Raw genomic sequence first — 13,602 nt, 5'->3', positions numbered from 1 at the left:
ACAACTATGCAAGACATCCACACAATCCCACCAAGACTTCATTAACCTGTCATCACTGCTGCCAGGATCTTATCTCTAGTGGTTGCCTTTTTTTTCAGCACGTGTGAACTAGATTTTCTTAAAGGTCATGGCTAGAGGCATATACTTATTTTTAGTGCTTAAAAAACTTTAAAAGGCTGCCTTTAATCTCCAAGGCCTTATTGGATGCTCCAAGTTATAGGTAGCATTGACAATTGTCTTAGCCCTTAACACTTGCATGTTAAGGTTGAGATGTAGAGATTATTTTTGAGATTCTTGCATCTTGAGGATTTTATTCATCTATGAAAACTTTGAGCTTCTTTGTGTGATTGAAATCATTGACATTGCATTCCATTATGTAACATACAGAGTCCTCTTGATATACTTCTTGGAAGTCACCACATTCGCTAAAATGTTCTAACAATCTCACACAAGGATCCAATTAGTATGGCTTCAAATATACAATTCAAGATGTTTGGGACATCAAGGATCATAGATCATGTAAAAGCAGTCTTGCTTCTATTGAAAGCTTGGAGACTCTAGCTACCTTGGTAAGGAGTCTTGCTTGTAACAATCTATTTGTGCCACACACTTTGGACTACCTCATGTGTCACGAGGACATGTATTTTTGAAACCTCACTTAGCATGTGGATTAATTTTTAATCACATGGTTAAATGTTGCACATGTGACGTATAGCTGGGGTTAGTAAATTTAGGGGCCCAAGACTCCAAGAAATCACGGAATATCAAAGGCAAAAGTTGCTATAAGTTACACAGCACAAGTACTTGGTGGTATCTGGTGGTAGTTGTTGGCCTAGGTCATTTATTTGGCCATAAGTGTCAATTGGTGACACTAGGGAAGTGGCGTTTAATAGTACCCAAAGCCAATCTAATCGTCAAAGATGGTGCAAAGATACTCGGTAATGGAAGTTGCCTAGCCAATTTAATTATTGGTCAATCAGATTATTATTCAGGGCAACGGAATATTTATTAGATTAATTTTCAATATTTAAAGATTGAAAATTAATATTTAATTATGAATAATGCTAGAAAAACCATTTGGGAAGGCTGCCACTTGTCAAAAATACCCATGCAAGACTGAAAAACGTCTTTAGAGACTGGAGAGAGGCATTTTTAGTGTATTCAGTCTACAAGAGAGAGGGAGGAGATGCTGCTGGTCTAATTTGCAGCCATTAGAGAATCTTCTAAGGCAGCCAGGGGCAAGAAAAGGCCAATCAACAGCAGGTGATAGCATCTACAAGCTGTTGAGACAGGGCAATAGCAGTAAATGACTAATTTTCTTCAATTCTTCATGAAGAAAGTCTGAATTTTCTCTCTCCTCAACATTCTCTCAGTCTCTCCTCAGCGTTTAGATCTCGACCATATCCTTTGGCTAGAGTTTCATCAATACATGATAGTCGATGTGGCCAAGCCTCTGGTGCCACAAATAGGAGTTTCAACAAGTTCCTAATTATATGTAACAAGACAATAGAGGCTTTTAGTGAGGTGCCTATCAAGAAAATGAAAGAAGATCATCATAAAAACACATTGGGGACCATCAAAAATGATTCAAAACCCTAAAGTTGAAATGGCTGAAATAGAAATAATATTTTCCTTGATGCCAAGCATATAGAGAACATCCTGCAATGTTAAAGGAGTGCCCCAAACACTTCACACCAATCATCTTCCACTTGTCCAGCAAAACCAACTCCCAAGTCTCGTTCTACAATGTAATAGAACTCATCCTATATAGCACAACATTAAACATCCTAGGCCATAGCTTCCTCAATGATAGTAGAATCTTTGTCCTCTATGATCCGGGTCATAAGGACGTCATTCACAGTGCAAAAAAGTTTGACACCCCTGCTTCACCTACAACCTGGTTGATCATTGTGGACCTGCCAATGTCTTGAGAAAGGTTGTCACTCTTGAATCTTATATAAGCTTCTAAAACCACATGGGGCTTCTCCTCCTACAAGAAAGGTATAGGGGTCTCCAAAATCTATGATGCACTTGTCTAGGAAAGGGACTCCTCCCCCATCGAGGAAGAAAGCCCCTCTTTTGATAGCTCAGCATCCCTCAAAGAAACCTAAGGGGATGAAGTAGGGAATGGTAAACTTGTACAAGATTTGCAAATTTTGCCAAGAAATTAGAGAGAAATTTGAAGAATTTTTGTAAAACTTTTAGCAAGATGAACTTGGGGAAATTGATGAGGATTCCCTAATTTTTTATGAAATTTGAACCAAATTAAGTGAATTTGACAATAATCCCCAAATTTGAGCTTTGGATAGGGCAAATTATGTAAACAAGGGCTTGTTGGTTTAAGTCAAGGGAATAAATAAATGCAAATTCTTATTTTTAAGTGAACTTTGATATGTCAACCAAATCGTGATAGGTGCCAAGTTGTAGGATGTCGTGTGTGTCAAGGTGAGACAAGACAAGGGTGGCACACTATCATGTTGGCATGGCAAACCACTCCAAAGGAAGAACATGTCAATACGCTAGTATTAAGCCCTAGGAGCTTACTTCAAGCCATACAGAGCCTTCCATAAGCAATAGGCATAGTTCTCCTTTCCAAGCACATGGATGCCTAAAGACTGATCAATATATATCTCCTCCTATAAAATGCCATTTAGGAAGGCAAACTTCACATCCATTTGATAAATGGACCAATGATGGTGAGCTACACGAGCCAAGATAAGCCATTGGAGCAAAAGTCTATAAATTATTTAACCCTTCCCTCTAAGCAGATCCAAGTAACAAGCCTCGCCTTGTGCTTGTCCAAGGTGCCATCAGCCAAGACTCAAGTATTTGGTATTATAGACACATTTCACACCAATCATCTTCCATTTGTTTAGACGTAGAACCAACTCCTAGGCTCATTCCACAATGTAATCGAACTCATCTTGTATAGCATAACGTCAAGCATCCTAGGCCACAGCCTTCTCGATGATAGTAGAATCTTTGTCTTCTAGGGTCCGAGTCATAAGGACATAATTCACAGTGCAAAATGTTTTAACGCCCTTGCTTCACCTACAACCTAGTTGATTATTGCGGGCATGTCAATGTCTTGAGAAAGATTGTCACTACCAAATCTTATATAGCTTCTGGAACTATATGGAGCTTCTCCTCCTACAAGAAAGATCTAGGGATCTCCAAAACCTACGATGCACACTTGGAAAGGAATGCCTCCCTCCATCAAGGAAAAAGGCTTCCCTTCTAATAACTCAACATCCCTAAAAGAACCTTAGGGGATGAAGTAGGAGTAGGAACACTAATAGAAGAAAGAGTTGATAAAGATTGAAAGGAGGTCCCCTGTGGCGGGGGGGGGGGGGGGGGGGGGGGGGGAGGGAGAAGCACGGTCATGAAAGGACATAACATCACCAAACATAGCATCCCAACTAACCACTATCTTACCGGTCTAGGGATAATAACATGTATACCCTTTGGTTATCTTGCTATAATAAACAAAAATGTGCGTCTTGGATTTGGTGAAGAGTTTGTCATTGTGTTTCTTGAGGAGCTAGATTAGGGATTCATGGACTACATGAGAAAGATGACAAACAATGATGTGTTACGCTTCAAAGGATTGAGGATGATCTCTTGCACATTCCGCAATGAGAGCTTGCATTTGAGAAAGAGGCAGTAAAGCTGAGAGCAACTTAGCTTCAACTTGTCTAGTGGCAGAAAAAGTGTAGAAATTGTGCGCCTACACTAGTAATTTGCAACCCCAATAATTTTTTATTATAAACGTTGTCATCAAAATAGTTTACTATCATTGCTTAGTTTGATTTTAATGGCTCTTCTTTTTTTTTTTTTAATGCTTTATAGAACAAATTTCAATGGACCCTTTTCCATGCAAACAAATTGAATAAATTTAGCACTACTCAACTTGAGAGGTTCATCTTTTGTCATTGTAAACTCCAACTCCTTGAGAGAAACTCTATTAATACTGATTCTTGAGCCAGTACACGTGATTATATTCATGTTTTTCTAATAGCTCATGGCCTTGACTATTAAATACTAGTTCTCAAGACGATAGATCTTTTTTTACTCTATGTAATATTAACAAGATCGACAAAGAACAAGTGAAGCTTAATCTAGGCATCCAACCAAATGAGCATGATATATACACCATGCTCTATGAGGAGATGATAGCTCTAAGCTATAGCATGAGCAATAAAGCTGTTTCACAACACCGACGAGCTAGAGATGGAGCTAGCACTTCACCCATTTCAAGAGATTCAGGGGCTCTAATACTTCTTACTCATTTGTTGATGCAAATAATGATGAGTCCGAGGAGGATCTGTATACCTCAATTGGCATAGACGATGTGGATGCTTAATTTCATTTAATTGCATGCTTATCGTTTTTGCCATGAGTCTTAAATCATGGCTGGCCCCTTATGTAGTACACCTAAGATATTATTGGTTTGGATTGTCTTCTTTTATCACATTATCACAACTCTCATGAACTTGACCTTTTGAGTCATGATTCTCAAACGTTGTCATGTTATCTTTTTTATTTAGGTTTTAAGTGACATGTGGGCTCATTTGTTTTGAAACATTGTAAGTTTAAGTCATTAGGGTAATTACTAATTCTCGAATCTTGCAAGTTGCAACCTATAAAACTAATAACTATGTGAAATTATGAATCATGGATCTTGTGTTTTTGACTAGTCGTGCCTATTAGTTTAAAAGTTAAGATTGTTGAGTCACTCTAGTATGCTTAATATATGTATCTATATTTATATTCATATGCACAAACACATATATTATCTATTACGGATAATATTATTATAATTTATTGATACATCTCAAAATTCAATTTCCATTAAAATTTCAAATGGCCAAAACTCCAAAATTTTGGTTCTTCCCATTTCTGAGACTCATGGAAACTATGACAGTTTGCAAGATGACACACACAAGGTCAATTATGCTTCATCACTAAAGGTGGGCATAACATGGTATCCCAACAACCAAAACCATTCAATGCCTGCGTATAACTACATAATATACCTCCAAACATGAAGACCACCAATCTCCAATCATTCATTTAGAAAAATACTTTTTCACATTTTCCATTTCCAAACACCAAGAACACAACGATGAGATGAGGGTCTGAATTGCACAGTAATTTGATTTAGGCTGACTTAAACAACCTTTGAGCCATCCAGCAAGCCCTGCCTTAATTGTCATCAGTTTGTCTAGCTCCCAACAATTAATAAAATTTACAGCACTTGAAACAATTTTTGAACGTTGTAAGCACTTTTTGCACACATTTCAACACGGATACATAATCATGAGATTTCTAGTCTAACCTTGGACTTGCCATAAGCAACTCCATTCGTGATAATATCCATCTCTGTAAATCCTTCCAACATCTCATCTTGTTGTTGATAATACTCATCTATTCTGTTCGCAGAACCTAACAACAAAGACAATGAGCAATGTAAAACTCACTTAGAGAATTTCAGTGTTCACAGGATGCAATCTCAGAGTACTAATGCAAAGTGAGGATTTACAGCAAAATGTATGAGGCGTGCAAAGTTGCATGCACCTGTGAACATATAAGATTCTCAACTCATCCTCACAGACTGAAATTTCCAATATACAACCTGAACACCTCCACAGAGACCTTCACCGACAGCACAGATCTACTGACAAGCAGTCCCCTAAACCTTTTCCTTAGATGACTGTGCTACTGCATAATGCAACCAGCATCTATCCTTACTCAGATCCTCGAGGCTTGCGATATCAACCATCTACTGCTTAATTCGCACGTACGCAGTTCAAACAGCTCAATCTGTTAGAAACTCTTGCAATTTCACATGTAGAACCCTTGGAAAACTTGCAATCGTATGGGATGCAAAAGCAAGTGCTGAGTTTGCAACGAACGCAGTGATTGATGCACTGATGCGGAAGAAAGGCATTGCACTAGCCACTTGAGAATGTGCTTTTGTCCGTTTCACAAACTCAAAAAGCAAGGACTCCACAGACAAGCAAGGCATACCGAGTCGCTTGAGGCAATCACGGAAGGCACAAGCCTTGGATTGTGCAGAGGGGGACGAGGGAGGCTCGACGCGCTGGAAGCCATGGAAATTAAGGCGCCAGGAAGGGGCCTCGGTTCGGTGGTCCGAGGAGGTAAGGAGGAGGGCCTGCGTGCCGTCGTCCTCCTGCGGCTCCTGCTGGGAGGGGAGGCGGAAATGATGGTGGTGATGGTGGTGGTCGCGGGCCTCGGAGTCCGCCATGGCTGCCGATTACGATGTCCGTTTATGGTTGACGAATCTCGAGTTTTCGGGGCCAAAAGCGACAAAAGCCCCGGGGATTGCTGGATGGGAGGGAAAAAAGCAGGCAACAAGAAGGAGAAGTGGCAGAAGTGCTAGAAGAAGAAGAAGAAGAAGAAGAAGGAGAAGGAGAAAGAGAACTCCGTGCTGTTTTTGTTGAGAAAAGCAGACAAGAAGAAAAAGATGAAGAAGAAGAAGAAGAAGAAGAAAGAGAATTGCGTGCTTCTTTTGTTTGTACTCGGTCGTCTGTGTTGCTGTGTGATGGAGGGAGTGATGGATCATTGGATCCAAGCCAATCGCCACCACCACCTTTCGGGTAGGTCCAACTTGTGGAAGCAATTTACATCGGAGTGGTATCATCCCAACTAGTGGAAGAAATTAATATCCAAGTATCATTCCAAACCTTTGGATTTTCCAGCCATTCCCACCGCACTTTTTGTTGGTAGTAAATCGACATGCGACCAAGGGCCCGGATCTCTACATCATGATTCACTAGATATCATCCATCACATATTTTTAACTCTTCTCTTTTTTTATTTTTTCCTCTTCTCTTTTTTTATTTAAGAAAAAGGAGCCAGATCTCCCTCCCTGTAAAATGTGGAAGAAGTGTTTGGGAAACTATAGGTGTCCTAAAGAATATCTTTAAAGTAAAAGCTAGGGCATGAAAAGGAGACAAGCCTTTCCTAATCTATTAGTCCATTAGCCCTCCATCAAATAGTATTAAATCAGGCCGTAAATCTAGTGTCCATCTCTACCTGCTTTGCCATGACAAGCTTTTCCTTACCTATTCGTCTCCATTAGCCATTTATCAAATAGTACACATGTCAACTTCCATTGTTCCAATATTTATCCATCCACTTGTCCACAAGTAAGAGATTACCTAACAAACTTAGAAACAAAGCAAACTTCATCAAAACAATGCCACAACCTTCCAAACATGCACATCTATTGCATTAAAAATGGCCTAAGGGGGTGTTTTCTCATCCATGCAACTTTTCAACACATGCTTTTTGATTTATTAGTTTGTGATGGTATATAATTTTATGTCACATTGAGTGTGCTGCTTATATATGAAGGTGTCTTCCAAACCGTGCCGCTGGTTATCCTTTATGGATGTGTGTGCTCTCAATGGGTACCACCTTGGGTGAATAAGACCCAATGATCTCTCTCTCTCTCTCTCTCTCTCTCTCTCTCTCTCTCTCTCATACTCATAGAGTCCACGGTTGGTAAGAGTAATGATTGCAACTAATTGCAAGCACTATATTTAATGTTTAAGGACATTCAAGCAAAAACCTACAAAGGAGGATCCTAAATTTCAAATTTGCTCCCTAACCAACAAAATATTACCATGTAAACATTTAAGGACTGATATGTTTTAACCTTAAAGAATTTGGCTCATTTATAGACATAGACATATAGTGCATATGCCTTTCTTGTTTGTAAGGACTAAAAGCACAAGTGGTAAATTTTAGTGTGTCGCATTACAAAGATTGGAGTGAAAGTGTTGAAAGTGTCTACTAAACAAATTTTACAAAGAGTTTGGGTATTGAAATATAAACTAGATTGTTTTAGGAAGATTTTGTGTAGTGGATTATATCTTATTACTATATTATCTTAGCTATAGGTTCGAAAAGCCCTGAACCTCCAGAGGGCTTCCCGAACCTATCCCATTTCCAAACCTCCCTCCTTTTCCCCTCCCCTCTTTTTCACGTGTAATATCTCATTTTCTCTTCCATCTCCCTTTTTTCATTAAAGCCTTCTCTCACCTCCTTTTTTTTAATTAAAACCCCCTCCCCTCTCTCTCACTTATAATCTCTCTCTTTCTTTTCCCCCTCCCCTTTTTAATTAAATTTCTCCCCCCTCCCCCTCTCTCATGTGTAGGGCCTAGGTTCTCTCTCTCTATTAAACTTTTAAATGTAAAGGAGAGAGAGAGAGAGAGAGAGAGAAATATATATACAAAGAGCAAAAAAGAAAGAAAAGAAGAGGAAGGGAGGGAAAGGGGAACAGAGAGAAAGAGAATTATAGAGAGAGAAAATATGAAATTTAAGAAAGAGAGAGAGGAAAAGAAAAAAGAAAAAGAGAGGAAAGAGGGGGAAGAGAGACAGAGAGAAGAGAATGAGAGAGAGAGAGAGAGAGAGAGAGAAAATAAGAAGAATATAAAGATTTTGAACATAGTGAGAGAATTATAGAGAGAGAAAATCTAAAATTTAAAAGAAAGAAAGAGAATTATAGAGAGATAAAATATAAAATTCAAGAGAGAGAGAGAGAGAGAGGAAAAGAGAGGAGGGGGAGAGAGACAGAGAGAAGAAAATGAGAGAGAGAAAATAAGAAGAAGAAGAGAAAGAATTTGAACACAAAGAGAGAATTATAGAGAGAAGAAATATAAAATTTTAAAGAAAGATAAAATGAAATTTTTAAAGAGAAAAAAAGAAAAAGAAAAAAGAGCTACTTTCTTTTTAATTAAAATAGAGAGAGAGAGAGAGAAATATACAAAGAGCAAAAAAGAAAGAAGAGGAGAGGAAGGGAGAGAGAGGGGGAACAGAGAGAAAGAGAATTATAGAGAGAGAAAATATAAAATTTGAGAGAGGAAGAGAGAGGAAAAGAAAAAAGGAAAAGAGAGGAGAGAGAAGGAGAGGCATAGAGAAGAAAACGAGAGAGAGAAAATAAGAAGAAGAAGAGAGAGAATTTGAACACACAGAGAGAATTATAGAGAGAAAATTTTTAAAAGAAAGAGAAAAGAAAAAAAATTAAAGAGAAAAAAAATGAAAAAAGAGGGGAAAGAAGAAAAAGAGAGGAGAGGGGGAGAGAGAGAGAATAATAATAAGAAAAAGAAAGAGAAAGAGAGATGGAGAAAAAGAGAAAAGTCTTTTTAAATATTAAATATTTTTTGAGAAAGAGAGGAAGGGAGAAAGAAGGAGAGAGGGGGAAAAGAGAGAGAGAGAGAGTGTGTGTGTGTGTATATAATTTAAAAGAGAGAGAAGGAGAGAAGAAAAAGATAAAATTTAAAAGAGAGGGAGAGAAGAAAAAACCGAAAATAAAGAGAAAAGGGAGAAGAAGAAAAGGGTGCGAAGAGAGAGAGAGAGAGAGAGAGGAGAAGAAGAGAGAGAATATAAACATAAAGAGAGAATTATATATAGGGAAAAGATAAAATTTACATACTTTAAGAGAGACTGAGAGGGGAGGGAAGAAAGTGAAAGAAGAAAAAGAAGAAGAAGAAGAAGAAGAGAGAGAGAGAATTATAGAGAGAGAGAGAAAATATAAAATAGAGGAGAAAGAGAGGAGAGAGAGAGAGAGAAAATAAAATTTTAAAAAGAGAATGAAGAGAGAGAGAAGAATAAAAAAAGGAAAAAAGAGGAGAGGGAGAGAGAATAAAAAGAGAGAGAGAAGAAAAGCAGGGAGAGAAAAAAAGCATAGAGAGAGAGAGAGAACCAGGAGAGGAGAAAAAATAAACTAAAATAGAAGGTAAAGAGAGAGAGAGAGAGAGAGAATTAGACAGGAAATTTGGAGGGGGAAGAGAGAGATAGAGAGGAAAAAGAGAAAAGAGAAAGATGAGAAATAGATTGTTGAGCGAAGTTGCCGTGCGATAGCACAGCTACTTTGCTCGCCACTTCGAGACAACAAAGCTGTCGCAAAGCAGCCTAGCGTTCTGCGTGCGCGAACAGAACGCTAGTATTAGGTTATTTTAAGAAGAGTCTTAGTAGTAGACCATATATCAGGTAATGGCATGCCAAGGGGAAAATAGTTCATTCTTTCTAACTCTATTGTTCTATGATGGAACTTTGCCCAACACATGCATATACAATTTCCAAATAGGTATAGTAAAGAAACAATTTTATCTAGCCCTCATCTAAAACATTGACTTGACCACCATTCTTGAAAGGCAAGCATCAAATGACCATATAAAGCTTGATACTTCACTACCATTGCCCTCGTTTTAACACTAATACTATTGAGTCATGCCATTTTGTACAATGATTCAGGGCATTATTTTAACCCTCAATGTTGAAAGTGGGAACACCTACGTTTGAAATATTGGCCAAAAGAGCAGGCAAGAGCTAGAATGTTATTATGCCTATGCACAAAAGGATGCCTTGCAAGTTAAACAAACAATACAGTTGATTACACTAGGACCCTCCTCCTCGCTAACCCTACCAAGGATGAGGACTAAGAGAGTGTTCGGGTGGGCAATAGCTTAACCTTCATGAACACATTATGTGAAAAATTGTGTCCAACCAAATGATGCGCTTGGCAAGACTTGCACACTCAACCATGTGATTACAAGCCCAACTTTGGGACAAAACATATTGTATCTTTTACAATTTGATAAAAGTCATTAGTTTTGGTTCACATTTGAATATTTTAATAGTATTAACAATGACCTATTATTAATACATTTCTTACTAATTCTATGAATTGTGATGAACTTGTTTCAATGTGCGTCTCTCAATGATACACTTACACAGTGTATACCTAGTATCTAAGTCAAATGAGGTGATAATATTCACAAGACTTGATCTAAGTATAACAAGATGACAATTACAACAAGGTTGATTGTGATCTTATGAATAGAGAGAGTAGTGGAGGTAAACTATGTAAGCAGTAGCAAGGCTAAAAGTGACTTAAAATTTCAACAAAATATTATGGTTCGAACCACTAGTGTATCATTTGTACCTTATAAGCTATAAAGAGCTATCACTTAGTAAACACTACATGTACATAATCCAAATATCCTATCAAACCAATTTAAAATATAGGCAAGTATTGTTATTACTTTTGATAGAGATGTGTCCAATTTTATAAAAAATGATGAGTTGGAATGCCCAAACAAGATAATGCTAGGAATTAGAGAGATGTGTTTGAACAAAGAGAGCAAGGACAAGAAAGCAATATATTGTTAAGGCAATGAGAGAGATGAATATTTGCAATTTAATACTTTCAAAAATAACATCGAAGTTAAGGAATCACCAAAGGATAAATATGGCCCAAACTTTGTAGTCCAAAAAGAAATTGATTACAAGAAGGCAACTTGGGAAGAAAAATTCAAAATTATCCCTTGAGATCAAAAAGTGAATCTACATATTAAACTACCAAAGAATAGATTGTGGTGATGTTGTCTCTATTTACTTGAGTGGTCTTCCACCACAATTTAAATATTTGGATACTTCTATATAATTTCAATGTTTCGTGAGTAAGCTATTTGATATTGAGGGGTTACATATGATAAATGAAGTAAAGTTGGAGCTTAGTGCACTTAACAGTGGACCTAACAATAAGGACCATGTATTTTATTATTCTAAAGGAAGAGCGCTACTAGAGGCTTGCACATTATGTAAACATAGTTATAGATATGCATGTGGGTATACTTATACAGATGTACACATGTGTGCATATGAATGGTCATGCCATATTTCTTTCCTTATCATATTAACAATCTACTCCTTTAATTTTTCATTGCACTTTAAGGAGTTGCAAGCATGGACCATAGCACCACAAAAATTAATCATGCATGAAAATGTCATAATTGTATCCATCATACGAGCTATCTAATTTGATGATTTTGTGGTAGCATATACAAAATATGCTCCAATGCTTATTTTGGCTTTAATGTTTATCAATCAAACATCCCATTTTCATGTTAGATAATGCAAGAATCTAAAAGAAATCTTTGGACTCTTTAGTTCAAAACAAATAATGCTCTATTCCCAATTGCAATGTTTTGTTTATGATGGATCAAATAATTCATGTATTATTAACCACCACACCAAATAAAATCAAAGCAAGAATATATAGAGAGTCAAGTATATTCAAATTCATTCAATATAAATTGATCAACTCGTAAATTGTGTGTGCTTTATGAAAGTGTCATTACATGTGTTCTTGTATTAAACAACAGTGGAAACAAGTTTGCATGAAGATGGTAGCAGTAATGTGATGGTAGCTTAAAACAAAAAAAAGCAAGTAAAGGAATAAAAATCCATAGACTTATTTTTGTCAACAAACCTTTTTGCAAGTAAATAGACCCCATGGGAACCACTTGAAGTTGGTTTGTACCAGTGTAGATGAACACGTGGTAGCTTGTAAAGGTACCATGAAAGGTACAACAAAAGTTATGTGAAATAAGAAGAAATAAGAGTTTCTTTTGCAACATGTGAACTTTTCAATAAAGTAGTCATGCAATTGTAGTTGCCCAAGAGATAAGTAATGCACATGATCAAACTTAGGATCTCATTTGCATCCTTTTTGAAAAGTGTAAGGTTAGGTATAAGACACATGTTCTAAATCTTATTAACCCTACCCAATTATCAAGAAGTCCGATACACGCATAGAAAAATCTCAAGAAAGTAATAAATCCATGTAAGGAAGTAATGTTTTTGAGACAACCTAGTTGTATGCTCTCTTTTTGCCTTTGGATATTACAAGGTGTAGGGATCTATTCATCACTTGCATTAGGGTAAGAACGGCCAATTGTGAAATGGGTGTAAAAAAGCAAACACCCTAGGCCTAGTAATATGAAAAAAAAAAGATAAATATGCTGAGAATCTTACTTAGGTGTCACTCATTGATTTGCTAAAAATGTTACATTTTTGTCTATCAAGTGTATCAGTACCTCCCAAAAATTTACTTTTTAAATTGCATATCAGATTCTAAAATAAAAGAATTATATATTGGACTCTTTTGATCCCTCTCATATCCCCTACATGCTCATATATTCAAATATTTAAAAAATTACAAGATGTGAAATCCCCCCCCCCCCCCCAAGTGTCCTATAGTTGGCCCTCACTTGGTCCCCTTACCCTACATACTCAACACATTTACAAGTTCCATTGTTGGGAGATGCCTAGTGGCTATGGGCTAGAGGATAGCCTTATGAGAGGTTGAACCTCACCTTTATATAATGAGCTTTGTCAAATTCAATTGCTTATTATGACCTTATTTTTTCTCATTTATTTTGGATGATTTTTTATTTTAGTTGAGCTCTTGATCCACCATTCCGATGCATGCAAAATGAATTATTTGTTGAGGTTTATATTTGAAAATGTGCTTTATTCATTGGTCAATAACCTTTTCTAACATTTTGAGCTTGCTAGGAATTATTGTGATTGGGTTTCAAAGTAGTTAACTACCTTATATGTTCTTCTCTCCATGACATTGTAAGTTTTTTTAAGGGTAAAGTGAAGTTTTTTAAAAAATGTTTCTTAATTAAGAATTATTGTTATGGTGTTCCTTGGTCCTAGTTTCCTTGCTCATCATTTCTTGGTGGTTATCCTTGCATTGAGTAGCTCATTTGTTGAATCAAT

The 13,602-nt window shown here is 37.0% G+C and overlaps 1 protein-coding gene across 2 annotated transcripts in view; it reads right to left on the bottom strand.

The window, feature by feature from the left end:
• LOC148038708 (metal tolerance protein 11-like) overlaps positions 1-6,602 on the bottom strand; it is a 63,451-nt gene extending 56,849 nt beyond the window's left edge. Inside the window, exons 1-2 of one of the 2 annotated variants that reach the window (XR_015690245.1) lie at positions 6,031-6,602; positions 5,339-5,445 (exon numbers count right to left, since the gene is read on the bottom strand). Coding sequence is in view for 1 of the 2 variants with exons in the window: in XM_087674472.1 (XP_087530598.1) it covers positions 5,339-5,445; positions 6,031-6,268 (345 nt within the window). In the remaining variant the exon portion in view is untranslated. The remainder of the gene's footprint in view (positions 1-5,338; positions 5,446-6,030) is intronic. The other variant, XM_087674472.1, reaches the window with a different exon arrangement.
• Positions 6,603-13,602: the final 7,000 nt, after the last annotated feature.

The sequence above is a fragment of the Lygodium microphyllum genome, chromosome 3, assembly GCF_053477565.2.
Source record: "Lygodium microphyllum isolate KBCC chromosome 3, Lygodium_microphyllum_v1.1.10, whole genome shotgun sequence".
Classification (NCBI taxonomy): domain Eukaryota; kingdom Viridiplantae; phylum Streptophyta; class Polypodiopsida; order Schizaeales; family Lygodiaceae; genus Lygodium; species Lygodium microphyllum.
Note: the sequence above shows the minus strand (reverse complement) of the source record. Positions and strands in the feature narration are given on the sequence as shown.